Here is a 22,221-nt window from a genome sequence, read left to right as displayed (position 1 = left end):
GCAACTGGACATTTGTTATAGCACAATGAGATCTGGTCTGGATGAAAAGCAAGCAAAAGTACGCTTAGCAACTCTGCTAACCGTGATGGGAAAATAATTTAATCTCTTTACAGAGGCATCTTCATATGCCTGAAGCAGAGAGAACTGACTGTAAAAATTATAGAAGCACTACAGAAACACAGAAACACTTGGAGCCATCCAGGAACGTGATCTACGAGAGTTACATATTTAATGCTTGTCAACAAAGTCAATGTGAAACATCAGAGCAGTGCATTGCAAATCTGAGGAAGCTGGCCGACACGTGAATTTGGCGTATTACGAGAGGAAGTAGTCCGTGACAGGCTTATCATAGGCACTGAAGATATAGCTGCGTGAGTGCACATGCTCAAAGAACCCATTGACATGCGTTGTTCAAGTGAACAAGCACAAATGCAAATCAGGAAAATTGAACCCAAGACTGTACATTATACCTCCCGGGAGCGACATTCAGAATCAAAACGGCAAACATATGGTTGTAAACAGACAGAGTTTACAGGGGATAATAACAAACATAGAATGCAAATGACTTACCCTGTCATTACTGTTGTTCAGTTCATCCAAAGCCAAATGCCCAGCATATGGTGTCACCTGTAAAGCATGTGGCAAACAAAACCATTTTGCCAGAGTTTGTAAACAGCACAAACCTCACCTGAATCTATTAGAGGAAGATAATGAGTCAGATGGCCAAACAACATGCAATGTGGTACATCTCACAGCTAAATTCTGTGGAAGACGAGACAAAAAAATTGTTAATTAACCTTAAAACCTTTCACGGCTAGGGGTTCCACTGGCGGAACGTTTCGACAACATCCGGTGAAATTGCAGAGCGCAAAATTCAAAATAAATTATTAAAAATATTTAACTTTCATACAATCACAAGTGCAATACACCAAAATACAGCTTAACTTCATGTTAATCCAGCCACCATGTCAGATTTCAAAAAGGCTTTACAGCGAAAGCAAACCATGCGATTATCTGAGGACAGCACCCCATCAAACAAACACATGACAATCATATTTCAAACCAGCAGGCGCAACACAAACTCAGAAATACAATATAATTCATGCCTTACCTTTGAAGATCTTCTTCTGTTGGCACTCCAATATGTCCCATAAACATCACAAATGGTCCTTTTGTTCGATTAATTCCGTCGTTAAATCCCCAAAATCTCAATTTATTTGGCGCGTTTGATTCAGAACAACATAGGTTCCAACTCGCCCAACATGACTACACATTATCTAATAAATGACCTATAATCTTGGTCCAAACACTTGAAACAACTTTCCTAATCCAACTTTAGGTATTTTAAAACATAAATAATCAATAAAATGTAAGATGGAATAAACTATATTCAATAGAGGATGAAATGAAAGTGGAGCGCCCTAAACACAACAGTACACTAGACTCGACACTCGCCATAATTCTTCATTACTCAAAAGAAAAACATCAACCAATTTCTAAAGACTGTTGACATCTAGTGGAAACCCTAGGAACTGCAACCAGATGCCTCAGAAATCTAGATTCCCATAGAATATAATTGAAAACACAGTCAACTCAAAAAACACATTTCCTGGATGGTTTGTCCTCGGGGTTTCGCCTGTCAAATAAGTTATGTTATACTCACGGGCATATAGTGCCTTGCGAAAGTTTCGGGCCCCTTGAACTTCATAAAGATATAAAACTGTATTTTTTTGTGAAGAATCAACAACAAGTGGGGCATAATCATGAAGAGGAACGACATTTATTGGATATTTCAAACTTTTTTAACAAATCAAAAACTGAAAAATCGGGCGTGCAAAATTATTCAGCCCCTTTACTTTCAGTGCAGCAAACTCTCTCCAGAAGTTCAGTGAGGATCTCTGAATGATCCAATGTTGACCTAAATGACTAATGATGATAAATACAATCCACCTGTGTGTAATCAAGTCTCCGTATAAATGCACATGCACTGTGATAGTCTCAGAGGTCCGTTAAAAGCGCAGAGAACATCATGAAGAACAAGGAACACACCAGGCAGGTCCGAGATACTGTTGTGAAGAAGTTTAAAGCCGGATTTGGATACAAAAAGATTTCCCAAGCTTTAAACATCCCAAGTAGCACTGTGCAAGCCATAATATTGAAATGGAAGGAGTATCAGACCACTGCAAATCTACCAAGACCTGGCCGTCCCTCTAAACTTTCAGCTCATACAAGGAGAAAACTGATCAGAGATGCAGGCAAGAGGCCCATGATCACTCTGGATGAACTGCAGAGATCTACAGCTAAGGTGGGAGACTCTGACCATAGGACAACAATCAGTCGTATATTGCACAAATCTGGCCTTTATGGAAGAGTGGCAAGAAGAAAGCCATTTCTTAAAGATATCCATAAAAAGTGTCGTTTAAAGTTTGCCACAAGCCATCTGGGAGACACACCAAACATGTGGAAGAAGGTGCTCTGGTCAGATGAAACCAAAATTGAACTTTTTGGCAACAATGCAAAACGTTATGTTTGGCGTAAAAGCAACACAGCTCATCACCCTGAACACACCATACCCACTGTCAAACATGGTGGTGGCAGCATCATGGTTTGGGCCTGCTTTTCTTCAGCAGGGACAGGGAAGATGGTTAAAATTGATGGGAAGATGGATGGAGCCAAATACAGGACCATTCTGGAAGAAAACCTGATGGAGTCTGCAAAAGACCTGAGACTGGGACGGAGATTTGTCTTCCAACAAGACAATGATCCAAAACATAAAGCAAAATCTACAATGGAATGGTTCAAAAATAAATAAACATATCCAGGTGTTAGAATGGCCAAGTCAAAGTCCAGACCTGAATCCAATCAGAATCTGTGGAAAGAACTGAAAACTGCTGTTCACAAATGCTCTCCATCCAACCTCACTGAGCCCGAGCTGTTTTGCAAGGAGGAATGGGAAAAAAATTCAGTCTCTCGATGTGCAAAACTGATAGAGACATACCCCAAGCGACTTACAGCTGTAATCGCAGCAAAAGGTGGCGCTACAAAGTATTAACTTAAGGGGGCTGAATAATTTTGCACACCCAATTTTTCCGTTTTTTATTTGTTAAAAAAGTTTGAAATATCCAATAAATGTCTTTCCACTTCATGATTGTGTCCCACTTATTGTTGATTCTTCACAAAATAATACAGTTTTATATATTTATGTTTGAAGCCTGAAATGTGGCAAAAGGTCGCAAAGTTCAAGTGGGCCGAATACTTTCGCAAGGCACTGTAATGATAACAGTTTTAGAAACTTAGAGTGTTTTTTTATCCAAATCCTAGCTTCTGGGCCTGAGTAGCAGGCAGTTTACTTTGGGCACGCTTTTCATCCGGACGTGAAAATACCGCCCCCTATCCCAAACAGGTTTTAAGCTATCTCCACTAAGTGATGAGCCATTGACATATGACCTCATCCATACAATTAAATGTCAACTAGACACAGGATCAACAGTGAATGTCATAAGCTATGGGGACCTACAACGAATCATACAAGACGCCAATCCAGTTCTCCTACCTCCAGTAGCAAGGCTACACTCAAGCGCTATATGATGGCACACTGATAAAGCCAACAGGAGAATGCAATCTCAAAGCAGATCATGATGGAAAAACGTTTCATATCAAATTTCAGGTCATGGAGACATCCCAGCTTCCTCTGCTGTCAGCTGACACGTGTGAAAGACTCAGTCTACTCCATTTGAACCACAGCCATGTGTTACATTACGTCGACACCCCGAGCACCACATCCACTGAGGTCATCATGACAACTGAGCAGATCATCTCCAAGTACAAGAACATGTTCGATGGGCTTGGCTGCCTTCCTGGAGAGCTACACCTTGAGGTCGACAATGCAGCCCGGCCTGTGCAGCAGCATCCAAGACGGATACCTATTCCACTGAAGGAAAGGATCACAAAGGCCATACATTCATTGGACAATGCAGACATCATCACAAAATTCACAGAGCCAACCGTGGGTCAAGAACATGGTTGTCATTGAGAAACCTGATAAACTATGTATATGTGTGAACCCCAGTGCACTCAACAAAGCCTTACTGAGATCTCACTTCCAGATGTCCACAACAGAAGAGATTTTACCAGAGATATGCAACACAAAGGTATTCTCAGTACTCGATGCCAAGATGGATATTTGCATGTCAAAGTTGATGAAGTGAGCAGCGATCTAACAACTTTCTGGACACCTGTAGGCAGGTATAGACGGCTGAGAATGCCATTTGGAAGCAAGTCAGCAGATGAAGAATACCAGCGCAGGCAGTGTGAAGTACTAGAGAGACTAAAAGGAGTGAGCGTGATCGCAGATGACATTCTACTCTATGGATGTGGTGACACGAAGAGGCGATTGCAGATCATGACAGAAACCTTACAACTCTCCTGCAGAGTAAGAGATGTCAACCTGAAGCTGAACAAAAATACATTAATGTTAAAGCTACCTAGTGTGACATACATGGGTCATCTTCTCACCACAGAGGGCCTTCGCCCTGACCCAGAGAAAATAACAGCCATTCAGAACATGGGTACAACGACTGACGTCAAGTCACTACAGCGGCTGTTGGTGTTAGTGAACTATCTTGCAAAATTCATGCCCCACCTATCTGATGTGTGTGAGCTGCTCAGAAGACTGACTGACAAGGACATTGAATGGACATGCTACCACAGCATGACGCAGCAGTTGAAGACTATCAAACAGTTAGTCACACAACACTGCAGTGTGATGCCTACAGAAAGGACAACCTGTTGAATTTTCCTCCAGAACATTGACTCGGACAGGACAAAGATATGCACAGATTGAGAAATAATGTCTCCATTGTTTTTGCATGTGACAAGTTTGACCGGTATCTGCACTGCAGAGAGTTCATCACAATACACAGCATCCACAAACCGCTTGAGACGATCTTCAAGAAATGATTACTCACAGCACCCAAGCAACTGCAGAGAATGTTGCTATGGCTACAAATATACCAACTCCACATGCAATTCAAACAAGGCAAAGAAATACATGTAATTGACTTCCTTTCCAGAACAGCTCAATCAACCAGACAAATGCAAACACCAGCCATGGTCTACGCTATGGGTCTAGCCACAACTGACCTGGAACAGGTGGATCACACCAGTGATGTCAACATCTCAACTAAGACAGTGGACGTACAAAGAGGAGCTCACCACAGAAAATTGAGTGATATTCATCCCTGACATGTTACGAGCTAACTTTCTACACAAAATACACTCTGGCCACTGAAGCATAGTTGGCCAGTCTCAGAAAGGCATGTGATGCTGTTTTCTGACAAAGGATGACAGAGGGTGTAGATCTTTATGAACAAATGTGCAACCTGCAACTCCATCCAGAAGAGACAAAAAAGGAGACACTCATCCTCCACCAAATCCCTCCCATGGTGCAAGATCGGGATGGACTTACTCACAGTCAACAAAAGCAACTACCATCATGGTCGATTATTACTTGGACTACTGGGAGCTCGATGAGCTGACGGACACCACACCAGACATGGCATTGTCCACACAGAATGAGAAGGGAGTTGGGGGCATTTGCTGATGAGTGGGACTTTAAACATGTGACGTCATCACCGTATCACAGCCAAAGCAATGGAAAAGCATAATCAGCTGTGAAAATGGCCAAAACGCTCCTATGAAAGGCTGCGATGGCGGAATACTCCAATAGAGAGACTTAACAGTTCTCCGGTACAGCTACTCATGTCCAAAATGCACACGCACGATCCTACCCACCATGACAAAACTTCTCAAACCCCAGGTGGTAAAAAATTGAATTCCAAGAAAACTACAAAAAGGGCTGACAGCAAAACACCACGATGACACACATGCCTGTGGCATGCGCAACATCGTCCAAGGACAAACAGTAAGGATTCTTCTCCACCCCAACAGCTCAGCCAGCACTTGGACGCTGGGCATATGCACTGATCAACTCAGGGACCGGTCATATGAAGTAATAGTGAATGAAAAGACATTTGGCCAGTGACTGAACAACTCAGGATCCCCCCGAACGACCATCAAACAAATATGGATGAGGATGATTGGGGACCATGGGACCAACCCGCCATTCAAGCTGGTGGTGAACGACAGGCTTCTGATATGGAAGCAGCCCCACCTCCTCAAAATATAACTCTGAGACACACCAGAACCAAGGCAAATATCAGGCCACCTGTGAGATACTCCAAAGACTATGTTGTTTCATCTAAAAGGTTATACATATTTTTTTGCATTTATATTTGTAAGAGGAAAACGGGTAGTCTGCTTCTTGACTTTAAAGTTCATGCTTATTGAAGGTACTTGAATAAGAACACAGATATATGTTTTGGTTAACAGTGTAATGTTGTCACTGGCAAGAGTCTAACCCAGTTCTCCTGTTCATGAGTCGAGGAGGAGTTATCTGCATGTGTTGCGCAAAGGAAGATGTTACGAGAGGTCGCCAAGCAAATAGATGGCGCTGCAGTTATGTGTATTTGAGTGTGATACTATATAGTACTAGTGAGCCAAGTTAAGCATTACTTACAGTGCACTGAATGGAGTTGTACGCATGCTACACAGTGATGCTGACTGATTTGAAAGCTGGTAACCTATCGTAAATAAAGTACAAGCTACATGCTGTTTATCAGTACCAAAAAATCACTTGCTCGCGAGCTAAGTTTCAACTTTTTCGATGATGCTAGAAAGTAATGTTATTAGCTAGCAGGCACATTGAGCAGCCAGGCCACAATCAGGTCACTGGTGAGTGGCGACGTGTGTGCTTCGGTGCCATTTGTTTTTGTATAACTTTCTCACTATCTATTACCAGAGTGTGCATCTGTTTGGAAGTGTTTCATAGGGAATCATTTTACAAAACAAGTCGTGGGGGGACACAAGATGCTCGCAAATGGGTTTTGAAATATTGACAAGTTGCAGTTGGGATACAAGTGCGTTCTGATCATCTCCATTCTCAAGTAATTGACATTATCAAACATATTAGCAAGTACCCACTCCATAAAGGTCTTAGGGCCAAGGGATATTTCAACATAACACTACCGTTCAAAAGTTTGGGGTCACTTAGAAATATTCTTGTTTTTGGAAGAAAAGCAAATTTTGTGTCCATTAAAATAGCATCAAATTGATCAGAAATACAGTGTAGACATTGTAAATGTTGTAAATGACTATTGTAGCTGGAAACGGCAGATATTTTATGGAATATCTACATAGGCGTACAGAGGCCCATTGTCAGCAACCCTCACTCCTGTGTTCCTGTGAATGTAACCTTTTTCTCTTTTTTTAAAAAAAAAAGGTTTGGGGGCAGAAATTCCTTCTGGATCATGTGAATGTTCATGTGTCGTAATAACAAACTTGTATGTCATCTGTAAATCGGAATAAAATTGTTAAATTATGAGCCTAGATGGTTTAGCCACGGAAAAAGCCAACAACCTTCCCGCTAGCCATGATTGGCTGAGATAATGAGTGGGCTGGACATGCCGAGAGATGAGTTCGGATTGATCTGCCATGTAGCATGGTTCTGTCTATAACATGAGCTGGTCAGTATGTGTAGCTTATCCTTTCTAACACATCATGTAGCAGAACTGCATAAGTGTTGCTTTTGAAATCAGTGGAATTAGAGTATGATTTTTAAGAAGATGGAGAAAATTCTGGCGTTTGATTGCAAATATGCAGATGGAGTCGACCAGAGAACACACAGAACGCTGTTATATAAAACACCTGTCTCCGGATTACATCTTCAAACTAAGGGCAACCATGGCATCCGTGACAGAGAATGTGAAGTGTCCATCCATGTATATGGGTAAGATAGTCTAGCCAACTATATTTTCAGATATTACACATTTCTAATTTTATCTGAAAGTTGTTTTCATTTCAAGTTAAAGTGTACTATTAGCTAGCTAGCTAACATTAGCTGGCTGGCTTGCTAGCTAACATTTTGTGTATGATCATTGAAGTAATATTATTAGTATCTCAGAGCCATTTGCATTGCCAGTTATAGCTGACATTGAACCTGGTTGGTTAGTTACCTGCAGATTCATGCAGGGTAATAACGTTATGAGTTGGGATTTATAGTTCATTGTTTAGCTAGCTAGCTACATGTCTAAACAAAAGACTGCACGATGCGAGGAACCATTTCAATAGAATGTTCATGATGTCTCTGCGACAACTGTCCATAGATGTATAGCTGGTAAATTCGCTCTTGCTATCTACTCCGATTTCAGAGCACTCTCGTCTGAAGGTGCCACTGTGCAGAATTACTGATGAAGTTACAGACGCTCAACACCTGTTGAATATGGCCGGTGTCAGTAAATGTAGGCAAAAAAGCGAACTAAATTGTTGCCAGTAGCACAGTTCCAGTCACCAACGCTCTGGATAACATAAAGGCAGCCTAACCAGCTCTAAAACAAAACGGTCAGAGTGAGCTGTTCTCTCATTTCTGTCTGGAAGTAGCTAGCAAGCTAGCCAATGTTAGCCAGTTTTCTTGGGTGCTTGACTGTTGTTGTTAAGTCAGAACGCTCGTGTCAACCCTACTCCTCGGCCAGAGCGTTCAGTTATGAACGGACAATTTGACAACGCTCTGAGTTTACGAATGCCCAGAGCACACAGGCACTCCAAATTAAATTAAACACACCCATAGTATAAACCAGCCTTTAGTCTTGACATTTTTGTTTGTTTAGTACATGGCCTCACATGTGAATCTGTAAAGAAATGGGTGGGGCTAAAGCTTAATAAGAGGGAGTGAACGATGCTGAATGGGTGGTGCTCTCCAGTAGGTGTACCAAATAATTCAAGGGCCATTTTCTCAAAAGTGAGATTACAAGTTTATCAACTTTCAAAGCAGAATTACTTTCCCATTGTTCCTCAACTGTAATGTGTGATATACAATTGTCTAGCTATGAGTCTCTACTTTTATCCAATGTAAAAAACATGTTTTGCTACATAAGACCAAATTGAGCCGGTCAGTCACATTTACTCTTTGTAGTCAATTTTGACAAAATAATTTCTGTTTCTGACTCATATCAATGCCACATAGGCCGTTTAAAACCAGGGAAGTTGGTTCAAATGGATAGTTTAGCTTTAAAGAATACTTTTTTTTTCATTTCTTCTATTCTCCAAAATAAATGAAAAAGGAATAGAATTAATAAGAATTATCTGGACTCCCCAGTAATGTTCCCTGAAAATTTTTTGGGCACTGAGCAAATTTTTGGTTTTGTGAGCGGAAACTCATACATTTTGAAAATGTTGTGCATCTTCTGGTGCGCCTTTACAGGGAACACTGAGGCTGTACACTTACAGTTTTAGACAGTAGCCAATAGAATATTGTGGCTATTTGAGCATAAGGCCTATGAACAAACCAACTAAGTGTAAGAACCGACGCTGGAAATGAGAAGCAGGCACAGAGAGTTGAACATTTAATTTAGCACTGACATGGAACAGGACAGGAACAGTGTCAGAACCGGGTAATACAAAGACATAGAAACTTTAATGCTGAAGCTGGGGACCTTCTCAGGAACAGACAGATATAGGGGAGGAAATAAACACAGGTGAGTGTAATGAAACGCTGATGCGCTTCATGAGGGGAGCAGGTGCGTAAGGATGGTGGCAGGAGTGTGTAATGCAGGGCAGTCTGGCGACCTCGAGCGCCTGGGAAGGAGAGTGGGAGCAGGCATGACACTAAACAAATCCCTGAACATTTTCACATGGAAATAGATTTTGATTTATATGATTAGCTGTCAGTAGCCTATACTGTATGTGGTGTTCAATGCAGGCTTACATTACATTTAAAACATTTTTTTACATTATGAAGGGCTTGACAATAGTAAAAAAAAAAAAAATATTGGTCTGTAACACATGGGCTAAATATGTGACTTTAAATTGCATTGCATTGTTTTGTATGATGCAAGAAACCATTTTACAAAATAAAAACAATTGTTATTACCATACACATAATTTGACAATGTAGGATACCTCTCTGCCTATTGACTTATTTGCATATATTCAAGCCTGTCTTAAAATACAACACTCCACCTTTAATTAAGACATAAGCTTTTTACCTGACTGAAATGTGGCCTACATGTTTTATACTCTTGTAGAAAGCAGTAACTCCCCATTACTGATCTACACTTACAGTGCATTTGGAAGCTATTCAGACCCTGTGACTTTTTCCACATTTTGTTACGTTACAGCCTTATTCAGAAATGGATTATACATTTTTTTTCTCATCAATCTACACACAATACCCCATAATGACGAATCAAATACAGGTTTTTAGACATGTTGCACATTTATTAAAAATAAAAGTATTCAGAACCTTTGCTATGAGACTCAAAATTGAGCTTAGGTGCATCCCGTTTCCATTGATCATCCTTGAGATGTTTCTACAACTTGTTTGGTGTCCACCTGTGGTAAATTCAAAAGGCACGCACCTGTCTATATAAGGTCCCACAGTTGACATTGCATATCAGAGCAAAAACCAAGCTATTAGGTTGAAGGAATTATCCGTAGAGCTCTGAGACAGAATTGTGTCAAGGGAAACAGATCTGGGGACGGCTACCAAAACATTTCTGCAGCATTGAAGGTTCCCAAGACCACAGTGGTCTCCATCATTCTTAAATGGAAGAATTTTGAAACCACCAAGACTCTTTCTAGAGCTGGCCGCCTGGCCAAACTGAGCAATCAGGGGAGAAGGGCCTTGGTCAGGGAGTTTCAGAGTACCTCTGTGGAGATGGAAGAACCTTCCAGAAGGACAACCATCTCTGCAGCACTCCATCAATAAGGCCTTTATAGTGGAGTGGCCTGACGGAAGCCACTCTTCATTAAAAAGAACGTGACAGCCCGTTTGGAGTTTGCCAAAATGCACCTAAAGAACTCTCAGACCATAAGAAAAATTATTATTTGTTCTGATCAAACCAAGATTGGACTATTTGACCTGAATGCCTAGGGTCACGTCTGGAGGAAACCTGGCACCATCGAATACGGTGAAGCATAGTGGTGGCAACATCATGCTGTGTGGATGTTTTTCAGCAGCAGGGACTGGGAGACTAATCAGGATTGAGGGAAAGATGAACGGAGCAAAGTACAGAAAGATCCTTAGTGAAAACCTGCACCAGAGCGCTTAGGACCTCAGAACGAAGCAAAGTTTTACCTTCCAACAGGACAATGACCCTAAGAACATGGCCAAGACAACGCAGGATTGGCTTCGGGACAAATCTCTGAATGTCCTTGAGTTGCCCAGCCAGAGCCTGGACTTGAACCCGAACAAACATCTCTGGAGACCTGAAAATAGCTGTTCAGCGACCCTCCCCATCCAACTGGACAGAGCTTGAGAAGATCTGCAGAGAAGAATGAGAGAAACTCCCCAAATACAGGTATGCCAAGCTTGTTGCGTCATACCCAATAACACTTGAGGTTGTAATTGCTGCCATAGTACTGAATAAAAGGTCTGAATACTTATGTAAGTGTTTTTTTCTTCTTCAGTTTTCCATTGTTAATGCTTTTGCCAAAATGTCTGCTTTGTCATGATGGGGTAGTGTGAGAAAAAAACACAATTTAATACATTTTAGAACAAGGCTGTAACGTAAAAAGAAATTGAAAACGTAAAGGGGTCTGAATACTTTCCAAATGCACTGTATCTATAACTGGCCTAATAACTCGCTAACTAGCAAATAATATCAACAAATGCGCACACACAAGGCTCTGTGATCTGATCTGAACTGAAAAGCGCATTCACTCTTCGATGATTGAAAGACCGCTTGTGGGCTACCCCCACCAAAATCATTCTACTCCGTTGGGCTCTGGCTCTGCCTGCAGCAAAATCACAGACCCAATCTTGCAAAGTTACATTTGTTTTGGTTTGTTGCATTGAAAAGGGTCTGATATAATGTTGATTCGATCACAGAAAAAACGTTGATCTATATAGTGCAATCTAAAAATTTCTCATGTCTTTACGTGGCTTTAGAGGGAAAATTGCTCCACAGTAGCAATTTATGGTCGTGTAGAAACCACATCACACAACCAAAGTCCAGACCAAAAACAGTAGTCACAAAGTGTCAGTCTATACAGCATCAGGCTGATTCTCTGATGTGTGTCTCATCTTTCCACTTCAGTCTCAGTGAACTAAGTCTTCCAAGCAGAGCAGAGCAGGGAGAGACAACGTTACAGTAGTCTATCAACATATGACGACGAGGCGCGTTCCCTAAACCTGTACACCCAGTACCATTGCATTGTAACGCTATGGTGTTGGAGGAATACTATATTATATTGGCTAATTCATAAGCAGCCTCTCATTCTGTCCCTTGAATTGTCTTCTTTGGCCCCAGCCGAGATCTCTGTGTAAGCCGCTCGGCTGTTTTTGTTTTGTGGTATAAACATCTGCAGCAGTCCGCGTGGATGAGCAATGCACCGACAGACATCCTCTGACCTGCTTCTCTTCTCAGATCGCCCCCTACTCTCTTCTCAGATCCCCCCCTGCTTTAACAAAACCCGTCCATAGTACAGAACGACAACCTTGCATAATCCTGTAGGCTTAACACCCTCCGCCTTTCTGTTTTTAAAGTCATACAACCTTTTTGTGTGCAGGTATTATACAGGCTTAAAAAGAAACGCATGTCTTTTGGTGCTTTTATCCTAAATAAATGTGCCTCCACCGGCATTACGTGATAATTCCTATTGTTCTGGGGCTGCAGTCTCATTGTTCATGTAATGCATGAAGCTGGAATCAGGGAGGTTATTGGAGAAGTTGGCAAGCTTTTCGACCAGCCAATCAAATGTAATGCTCAGGCTGCCAACATAATGGTAGCTTATGCTTTGTCCATTTAAGCAATTTTACCCAGTGGCCAATTGTGTTGGTACTGATTCAAGATGCGTAAAGTTACATATGTCAACAGCAGTGTGCTTTACTCTCACCAGAACATCCCCATTTTGGAAATGGCCACACATCCTAGACTAGGTTGGACTAGGTGTGTAGTTGTAGGACGTAATATGCCTATTTAGCGTACAATGTAAAACCCAAACCAGCAGGAACATGGTCTATCTATTCTCGTCTAGAATGTAACTCATTTTCCCTCTCTGTCCCTACAGGAGTGACAACTGTGCTGACCATGACCACCCTCAGTATCAGCGCTAGGAACTCTCTCCCAAAAGTGGCCTACGCCACAGCCATGGACTGGTTCATTGCAGTCTGCTATGCTTTTGTCTTCTCTGCCCTCATTGAGTTTGCTACAGTGAACTATTTCACAAAGAGGGGCTATGCCTGGGACGGAAAAAGTGTGGTGCCAGAGAAGGTATTAGTGGTGTTATCTCACATAAATTATATGTGTTGTGATGTATCAATCCTAGAATCCTTAGTTGTTATCCATTGATTCTTGAAGAATATAATGAATAAAAGCCTCACGAGCTTAGTTCAACCTCCGTACCCCATCAGAACCTAAAATATCTGCTTGTTTTACTCCGATGTTTGTTAACAACGTAAATGTAAAGAAACACTGTATAGCCTCAGACATCGTTAAAACTATACATTTGATATGGTGGATGGTCAGTCCTTGCATCAATAGCTGTCTATGAATTTGAGAGTGGTTACATTTCACCAGCCGCATCCCGTAGCTTTTTTAGTGAAAGAGGGGCAGGAAGAATGCTTTGTTATTGTTTCAATTAAGGATTCTAGCTTTTAAGATAGCAAAGCTCAAACATAATTATCAGGGGGTATTCCACCCAAAACCAGAGCAGTTACTTCTACATTATCGGTGGAGCACAGCAGCGAGGGTTTAGTTTTATGTCACAAACTCATCTCAATGCAAATGAGATTCTTGGGACATGACAAAAACATGAATAGTTTAGAGTTCCTGCAGTCTCGTGGTGCAGTTAGACGTACAGTACATTACTGTGTGGTCTCTACCTGCTCCTAAACAAAATTGAGACAAAATATTAGATAAACTCTTACACAATGTCTTGCCATTATCACACACTGTTTTGCCATGTGCTTTGTTGGTTGGTTTTCGTGAGATAATCCAAGGCGCTGTTTGTTTACCCTCCTTGCAGCAGAAGAAGAAGAAAGAGTCCCTCCTGAAGAAGAACAACACCACCGCCTACACCGCCGCCACTGCCACAGCCTTCGCTCCAAACATTGCCAGGGACCCTGGTTTGGCCACCATTGCCAAAAGCGCCCCCCCTCCCCCCACCGAGCCCAAGGAGGAGCCCAAGCCTAAGCCACCAGAGGCCAAGAAGACCTTCAACAGCGTCAGCAAGATCGACAGGATCGCCAGAATAGCCTTCCCGTTACTCTTCGGAACCTTTAACCTGGTCTACTGGGCAACTTACTTGAATAAAAAGCCCAAGTTACAGGGGATGACCCCGGGATCCCACTAATCCCAGTCCCCCCCTTCTCTCTTTTTCCCGAATGTTTACTTTCAGAAAACATGGTGTCCAAAGCCGGTTGAGTTCCCAGTCGCCACATTGCTTCAATGTCACATACTGTACCTTCTAAAATGTAAAAAAGAGAAAAGGTTTTAGGATCAGAGCAATGTGATGACTATAATGGGAATTGTTTTGGGAGGGAGAGATTATGCTACTAAAGAAAATATGCTATAAATAATACATGATATAACGCAAGAGAATGCTGTTCTAAAAATTCACATAGCCCAACAATTTATAAAGATCTATTCTTTGTTTTAGTTTTCTGATATATGTTCAGTTGTTGTTTTGCATTAGATCATTGCCACTGTAAAAGAAAATTGTTTTTTTTTGCATGGACTGGGAATTTTTCTTCTCAAAGACCAATCAACATTTGACTGATGGCCTAGTTTGTTTGATATCAGTGACAAAATGCTACCTGCAATCTCTGTCAAATATTCTTCCATTCTCTGTCGTTGATGTTTTGGGGTTGTTCATTTCCTTTGTTGAAAGAATCAAGATAGGGGTTCAGCAATAGCAATAAAACATGTCTCAGTGAAAACAATGTCATTCATTCATGGATTTAAGAAGAGGATAGAAACGATTCAATCATGTATGTGCAACGTTATGAATACAATTTATTTCGTTTTATTGTAAATAGTATCAAGTGTTAGAGATGTCAATATTACGTTTAAGCTTTTGCAAAAGTGTAACTAACTAATATTCAACACGTGGCAGAGAACATTTTCTTTCTTTTTTTTTACTGTTTATGAAACATTTAAAAAAAGTTTGTATGAAGAGAGTATTCACTGGTTCACTCCTAAGTGACAGTTCCTTACCAAGTCAGTGTTCCACCGATGGCTGGTCAACATTGCCAGTGGTTATAATTGAAATATAAGTTCATATCTATTCAACTAAATCCCATAGCTATGTACACACTAACAACAACAATGTGTCAAAGTCTGGGGCGGGTTACTAAATGAGTAAGAATGTAAAACTGTCAAATCTAAATGTCGGAATGCATTTTATATTTAGAATTAAAAAACACTATTATTATTTACTTTGGTTTCTGGTTTCTATGGCATAGAAGAGCCCCTAGAGGGTCATTTCTACAGGGCCCAGAGGACTGTCAGCAGCATTGTTTCGTTTCTAAGAGGGCTGCCAGCAGTAAGCATTGCAACGGGCGGGCGGTGGCAAATGCATTGAGAGTGAAGAGCAGTGCCTTTTACATTTTCAGGGTTTAACTAGGGATTGGCTACTCCCTTGATTCATGGCACTAAGTTTTACATCCTGCTCTATTTCCGTGACCCTGTGAAGGCGCCGTGGTTCCCATCTTCTGTTGACGATGTTTTAGACAACACTCAGAAAGTACCAGCTACACTGCCTTCAGTCTCACATGCCGTTCGGGGAATGTTTATTTTTGACTGCATTTGTTGCTGCTTGATGTTGATGGGAGAGAACACAGAGGCATTAAACGTGATGGGCTAGTGCTGTGTCCTACACACAGGAAATGTCTTGTAGTTCTATGATAGTATCGAATACCTATATTTTTGTAGCATGATATCAATCCCTCCTCCGAGAGACCCAACGGGTACTAAACCGAACATGTTAAAAAAATTGTTGTTGGTTTCTTTTTATTGATTTTATTTTTTCACATTCAAACATACACAAAGAGATGTTTTCTCAGATGTGGAAAGTTGAAGTTAATTGTCCTCAAATTATGTTAATGTAGCAATATCGATTAGCAAGGGCTTTTAAAAAAAAAAATCTGCATTCTCCGGGGTGATATCCATAGCTTTATGTTGACCTCAGTAATCATAGTTCCATGTGCAGCGTCGGTATCCAAAAACTCTTTGGAATAACGGTCACGAGCTTCATGTCTTTATTGTTTTCAAGCCGTCAGCACCCAATTTGCTTTCAGAAAACCATGATCCAAATTGAGAGTGGGGGCATTGTATGGCATGGGTTTTGGTGTTTTTACAATAAATGGGTATTGTAGTACTGGACATTGTGCAATGGTGACGATATCTCTGGACTGTGTAGACTGACTAGTGTGTTTTGTAGATCAGTGCACAGGGGTGAGAAGGTTAGAGTGTCCCAGAGGGAGAAGGAGAGAGTCGGTTGCATTATGACCGATTGAGAGGATCTGTTGCTGGAGATGGAAGGCTTTCAGTATGCAAGTGCACACAAGTCCTGTGTGAAATGTATAAATATAAATATTTAGATATTTCAATTTAAACCTATTGTATGGATGTTTACTATCATGATGAAAAAAGGATAAATAACATACATAATGCATATATGACTATTTAATAGAAAAATACTACCCAAGATAATAAATATTGTTTGTACCAACCTATTGTTAGGCATTTTTCACATTAGAAGCGTCCTTTACATTCATGTAGTCAGCTTTGTGCTATCCAAGGACAGCTTTGAAACACGTTAATTACCCTGTTACCCTGACCCCTGTGTTTTCAAATTAACAAGGTCTTGTAAAAAGCTTAACTCTTTAATCAACCATGCATCCTTAGACTTTTAACCATATTTCTGCTGGGTAATCGTGAATTACTCTTCTTTATTTTTGATGTACAAGTCGATCTATTGATGGGGAGATGGCTTTGATGGCTTTTTTTTATGGCAATAAATGGAGTCAATGGAAAAAACAGAAAAGTACTGTATATTAAGTTCACATGAATAATTCTATTTGAGGATTTGCTAATAATCAGTGATGATAAATTGCTAAGTGGATAAATACATGTTTTTCCTTTTTCCTTTAGCTTTAAAGATAGCAAAATCAAAGAAAAGTTTCTATATATTGTTTGCTAATTAAAACCTCAGCTAAAATACACTTCCTGCCATTCAGAGTCGAAAGTGGACCTCCACCAGTGTTGTTATTTTTTTCATACTCATTTAGGAAGGCATTGTATCTGTTCCAGGGCACTGGCTGTGGAATCTGTGGCACATGAGCTTCCAACCCCTTCTCCTTTCACATACAGCAGCTGTAACATGTATATAAATGCATCGCAAACCGATCCCCTATGTTGGAGACCAAGTAATCCCCCATTTAGAACTGTTGTTCTGGACAGTACTTGCTTTTCAAAGTTGGGTCTTTGATCAATGTTAGGTACTTGTGGGAGTTTTTTGTTTTCTTGTGTTTTTATTTATCAGGCATAAAAAAATAACTATTAATTTAGAAATAAAACCTCATTTTTTTAAAGCACAAATGTTGAAGATATATAATGGGTGAAGGTTAAAACACATCCACACTCACTGATATGTGTTTGTGGTATATAATGTATGATACAAGCCAAACGATGATGGAGATGGAGTAGTATTCTTTTGGATTGGGTGGAAAGGTATACCTTCTGTAAATGTTTGGTTTTGTTATGATATGGCCCTCTGTAGAATCTGATTCTCTGCATAAGTCTTTAAATAAAAGAGTGGAAAAAAGTCATGTTGACATTTTTATCAATGTGTAATAAATTGAATTATAAAAATGGCAACACATCATTCCTTGTCACTTTTCATTTTATATGCGTTTGGCTCCTTTTTCCAACCAAAGATAATGCTTGGTAAGTGACAGTTCATACATTTAAGTGTCGTTTGGGGAATGCGAAAGTAGAATGCAAGACCTTTGCAGCTTACTACAGGCATAGAAAATACATTTGGCAGGGATTCAAAGGGACATAAAGTGGAATTTTGCACAGGCAACGGTAGAAATATGCACAATCATGTCTCCGGTGGCAGTGTTTGGGTGAAAGGGATAAGTTGACATAAATAACAAATGTATCTCCTCTGGTTAAATTGATGTAAAGTGCGGTAGGGCTCTTCTATGACTTCTGGATTAGTGTAAGGTCCTAGAGCCCTACTTTTACAAAAAAATAATGATCTGTCTAACTCTCTAAGGGGCGCTGAGGTTAGGAAACACAGTAACTAATGCCTATTGACTCTCCACCTTTTACAGATCTCACTGTTTCTGTCTTACAGATACATCCAGGCCGCAGGACTCTATAAAGAGGTGGCAAGTTCAAGCCCCCGAGGTGACAAGGTCGTTCTGCCTCTGAACAGGCAGTTAACCCACTGTTCCTAGGTCGTCATTGAAAATAAGAATTTGTTCTTAACTGACTTGCCTAGTTAAATAAAGGTAAAAAAAATAAATACAAAATAAATAAATGTATATGTACACTCACAAATCATTATTTCTGCTTCTTTTACTAACTATGAATGAGAGGAAGAAAGAGAGAGTGGGGAGGGAAAAAAATACCAGTTTATTATATACAGTCTAAGATAGATGAAACGGTCATCGTATGGAGAAGGTGAGGACCAAAGCGCAGCGTGGTAAGTGTTCATGTTATTTTTTATTTAAAAAATTATTCAGAAAACAGAAAACTACCCACACCACACAGGTGGGAAAAGGCTACCTCAGTGTGGTTCTCAGAAACTACGATAGACAGCTGCCTCTGATTGAGAACCACACCCGGCCAAACACACAGAAATAGAAAACATAGAATGCCCACCCCAACTCACGCCCTGACCAAACCAAAATAGAGACATAAAAAGGATCTCTAAGGTCAGGGCGTGACAATAGGAGTCTAGTGTTCATTTCAATTCAATAAGAAATTGTCTGTTGTTGAAGGTGGGGGCTACAGCGATCTGCTCTCTGTCTCTCATTTCATTACCCGGGAATCTGTTTGATGCTGAGTCAAAGTTAATTGGCTGGCACCTCACATCCATACAGAGAGAGGGAGCTTTCCTCTATGTACATCTCTCAAGCATGGGAGGATTGGCCATCAGGCAATTCTGGCAAATGCCAGATGGGTCGGACCATATTTTTGTTGGGTGGGCTGGTCAAAAAAAAACATTTAAAAAAACAACCTACACCTACTACCATGCATACCCTATTCAAAAGCACTCAAATATTTTGTCTTGCCCATTTACCCTCTGAACGGAACACATACACAGTGCATGTCTCAATTGTCTCAAGGCTTAAAAATGCTTATTTAACCTCTCTCCTCCCCTTCATCTACACTGGCTGAAGAGTATTTAACTAACACTAAGGCCTAATTAGGGAAGGGGGGGTTAAGGGGAACACATACAGTGCATTCGGAAAGCATCGAGACCCTTTCTCTTTTTCCTCATTTTGTAATGTTACAGCCTTATTCTAAAATGGATGAAATAAAACAATATCCTCACCAATCTACACACAATACCCCATAAAGACAAAGAAAAACCTGCTTTAAAAAAAATATTTGCTCATTTACAAAAAGCAGAAATACCTTATTTACATAAGTATTCAGACCATTTGCTATGGGACTTGAAATTGAGCTCAGGTGCATGCTGTTTCAATTGATCATTCTTGAGATGATTCTACAACTTGATTGGTAAATTGAATTGATTGGACATGATTTGGAAAGGCACGCACCTGTCTATATAAGGTCCCACAGTTGACAGTGCATGTTAGGTGCAAAAACCAGGCCATGAGGTCGAAGGAATTGTCCTTAGAGCTCCGAGACAGGATTGTGTTGAGGCACAGATCTGGGGAAGGGTGCCAAAAAATGTCTGCAGCATTGGAGGTCCCCAAGAACAATGTGGCCTCCATCAGTCTTAAATAGAAGAAGTTTGGAACCACCAAGACTCTTCCTAGAGCTGGCAACCCGGCCAAAATGAGCAATCAGGGGAGAAGGGCCTTGGGAAGGGAGGTGACCAATAATCCGATGGTGACTCTGAAAGAGCTCCAGAGTTCCTCTGTGGAGATGGGAGAACATTCCAGAAGGACAACCATATCAAAACAAATCAAATTCAAATCGAATGTTATTGGTCACATACACATGGTTAGCAGATGTTATTGCGAGTGTAGCGAAAATCTTGTGCTTCTAGTTCTGACAGTGCAGCAATATCTAACAAGTAATCTAACAATTCCACAACAACTACCTAATACACACAAATCTAAGTAAAGGGATGGAATAAGAATATATACATATAAATATGGATCAGCAATGACCGAGCGGCATAGGCGAGATGCAATAGATGGTATAAAATACAGTATAACCATATGGGAGGAGTAATAAAGATATATTATTATTATTATTACATTATTAAAGTTGAATTATTAAAGTGACTAGTGATCCATTTATTAAAGTGGCCAATGATTTCAAGTCTGTAAGTAGGCAGCAGCCTCTCTGTGTTAGTGATGGCTGTTTCACAGTCTGATGGCCTTGAGATATAAGCTATTTTTAGTCTCTCAGTCCCAGCTTTGATGCACCTGTACTGACCTCGCCTTCTGGATGGTTGTTGTCCTTGATGATCTTTTTGCCCTTCCTGTGACATCAGGTGCTGTAGGTGTCCTGGAGGGCAGGTACTTTTCCCCCGGTGATGCGTTGTGCAGACCGCACCACCCTCTGGAGAGCCAAGGGGTTGCCATACCAGGCGGTGATTCAGCCCGACAGAATGCTCTCAATTGTGCATCTGTGAAAGTTTATTAGTTTCAAGAGGCGCATCTCTGCAGCACTCCACCAATCAGGCCTTTATGGTAAAGTGGCCAGACGGAAGACACTCTTCAGTAAAAGGCATATGGCCTTTGCCAAAAGGCACCTAAAGACTCTCAGACCATGAGAAACAAGATTCTCTGGTCTGATGAAACCAAGATATCCGACTATCCCTAAGGTGAAGCATAGTGGTGGCAGCATCATGCTGTGGGGATGTTTTTCTACAGCAGGGACTGGGAGACCAGTCAGAGATCTTTGATGAAAACCTTCTCCAGAACGCTCAAGAACTCAGACTGGGGCGAAGGTTCACCTTCCAACAGGACAACGACCCTAAGTACACATCCAAGACAATGCATGAGTGGTTTCGGAACAAGTCTCTGAATGGCCTTGAGTGGACTAGCCAGAGCCCGAACTTGAACCCGATCCAACATCTCCGGAGAGACCTGAAAATAGCTGTGCAGCAATGCTCCCCATCCAACCTGATAGAGCTTGAGAGGATCTTCAGAGATGAATGGGAGAAACTCCCATTCAACAACAACTTGTTTTTGCTTTGTCATTATGGGGTATTGTGTGTAGATTGATGGGTGGGGGAAAAAACAATTCAATCCATTTTAGAATAAGGCTGTAACAAAATGTGGAAAAGGTGAAGAGGTCTGAACACTTTACCAATGCACTGTATGACAGGCACTAACTTGCAATAGCCTAAAAAATCATTAGATTGACACATAACATGTAAGCCAATAGTCATCTGTTTGACATTTAATACAGTGATACTGCTTTTTATTAAATACAAGTCATCATGTATTACAATTAAACACAGATTTAATGCATAATAATTGCTTAATAATTTTCTGTTAAAGGTCAATTGAGGGACTGTCTATGTATTTTAATTGTTTTATCAATGTTGATTCACATTTGAATCTCAGCCTCTTGAGCCAGCGAGTGGTCTTAGTTTATGACATGGTGTCAGATTACATTACATAGCCACCACCACTGGAGACTGGAATGTCCCTCCTATTTTCTGCCTATTTCAGTCGCTGAAAGGCATGTCACTTCCTGGCCCCAAAAAATATGAATACGTGGCACCTGTGAAACGAAACACAACTCTGGAAATCTATTCGCATCCACGTAAACTAGTTCTGGGATATTTCTATGACAAACACAGAAGGTTTTATATTGAATATATTGAAGAAGTGAACAGAGGGGGGGAGTACCACCATCATACCGGAAACCCTAGACCCACTCCAATTCGCATACTGCCCCAACAGATCCATAGATGACGCAATCTCCTTCTGCAATCCGG

The 22,221-nt window shown here is 40.8% G+C and overlaps 1 protein-coding gene across 4 annotated transcripts in view; it reads left to right on the top strand.

The window, feature by feature from the left end:
• LOC135548815 (gamma-aminobutyric acid receptor subunit alpha-1-like) overlaps positions 1-17,943 on the top strand; it is a 35,707-nt gene extending 17,764 nt beyond the window's left edge. For all 4 annotated transcript variants that reach the window (XM_064978762.1, XM_064978763.1, XM_064978760.1 and 1 more), the window contains exons 9-10: positions 13,126-13,328; positions 14,083-17,943. In XM_064978762.1, the coding sequence (XP_064834834.1) occupies positions 13,126-13,328; positions 14,083-14,409 (530 nt within the window). In that variant the 3' untranslated portion in view covers positions 14,410-17,943. The remainder of the gene's footprint in view (positions 1-13,125; positions 13,329-14,082) is intronic.
• The last annotated feature ends 4,278 nt before the right edge of the window (positions 17,944-22,221 follow it).

Source organism: Oncorhynchus masou, chromosome 11, assembly GCF_036934945.1.
Source record: "Oncorhynchus masou masou isolate Uvic2021 chromosome 11, UVic_Omas_1.1, whole genome shotgun sequence".
Taxonomy (NCBI): Eukaryota; Metazoa; Chordata; class Actinopteri; order Salmoniformes; family Salmonidae; genus Oncorhynchus; species Oncorhynchus masou.
This window is presented reverse-complemented; position numbering and strand designations above follow the sequence as displayed.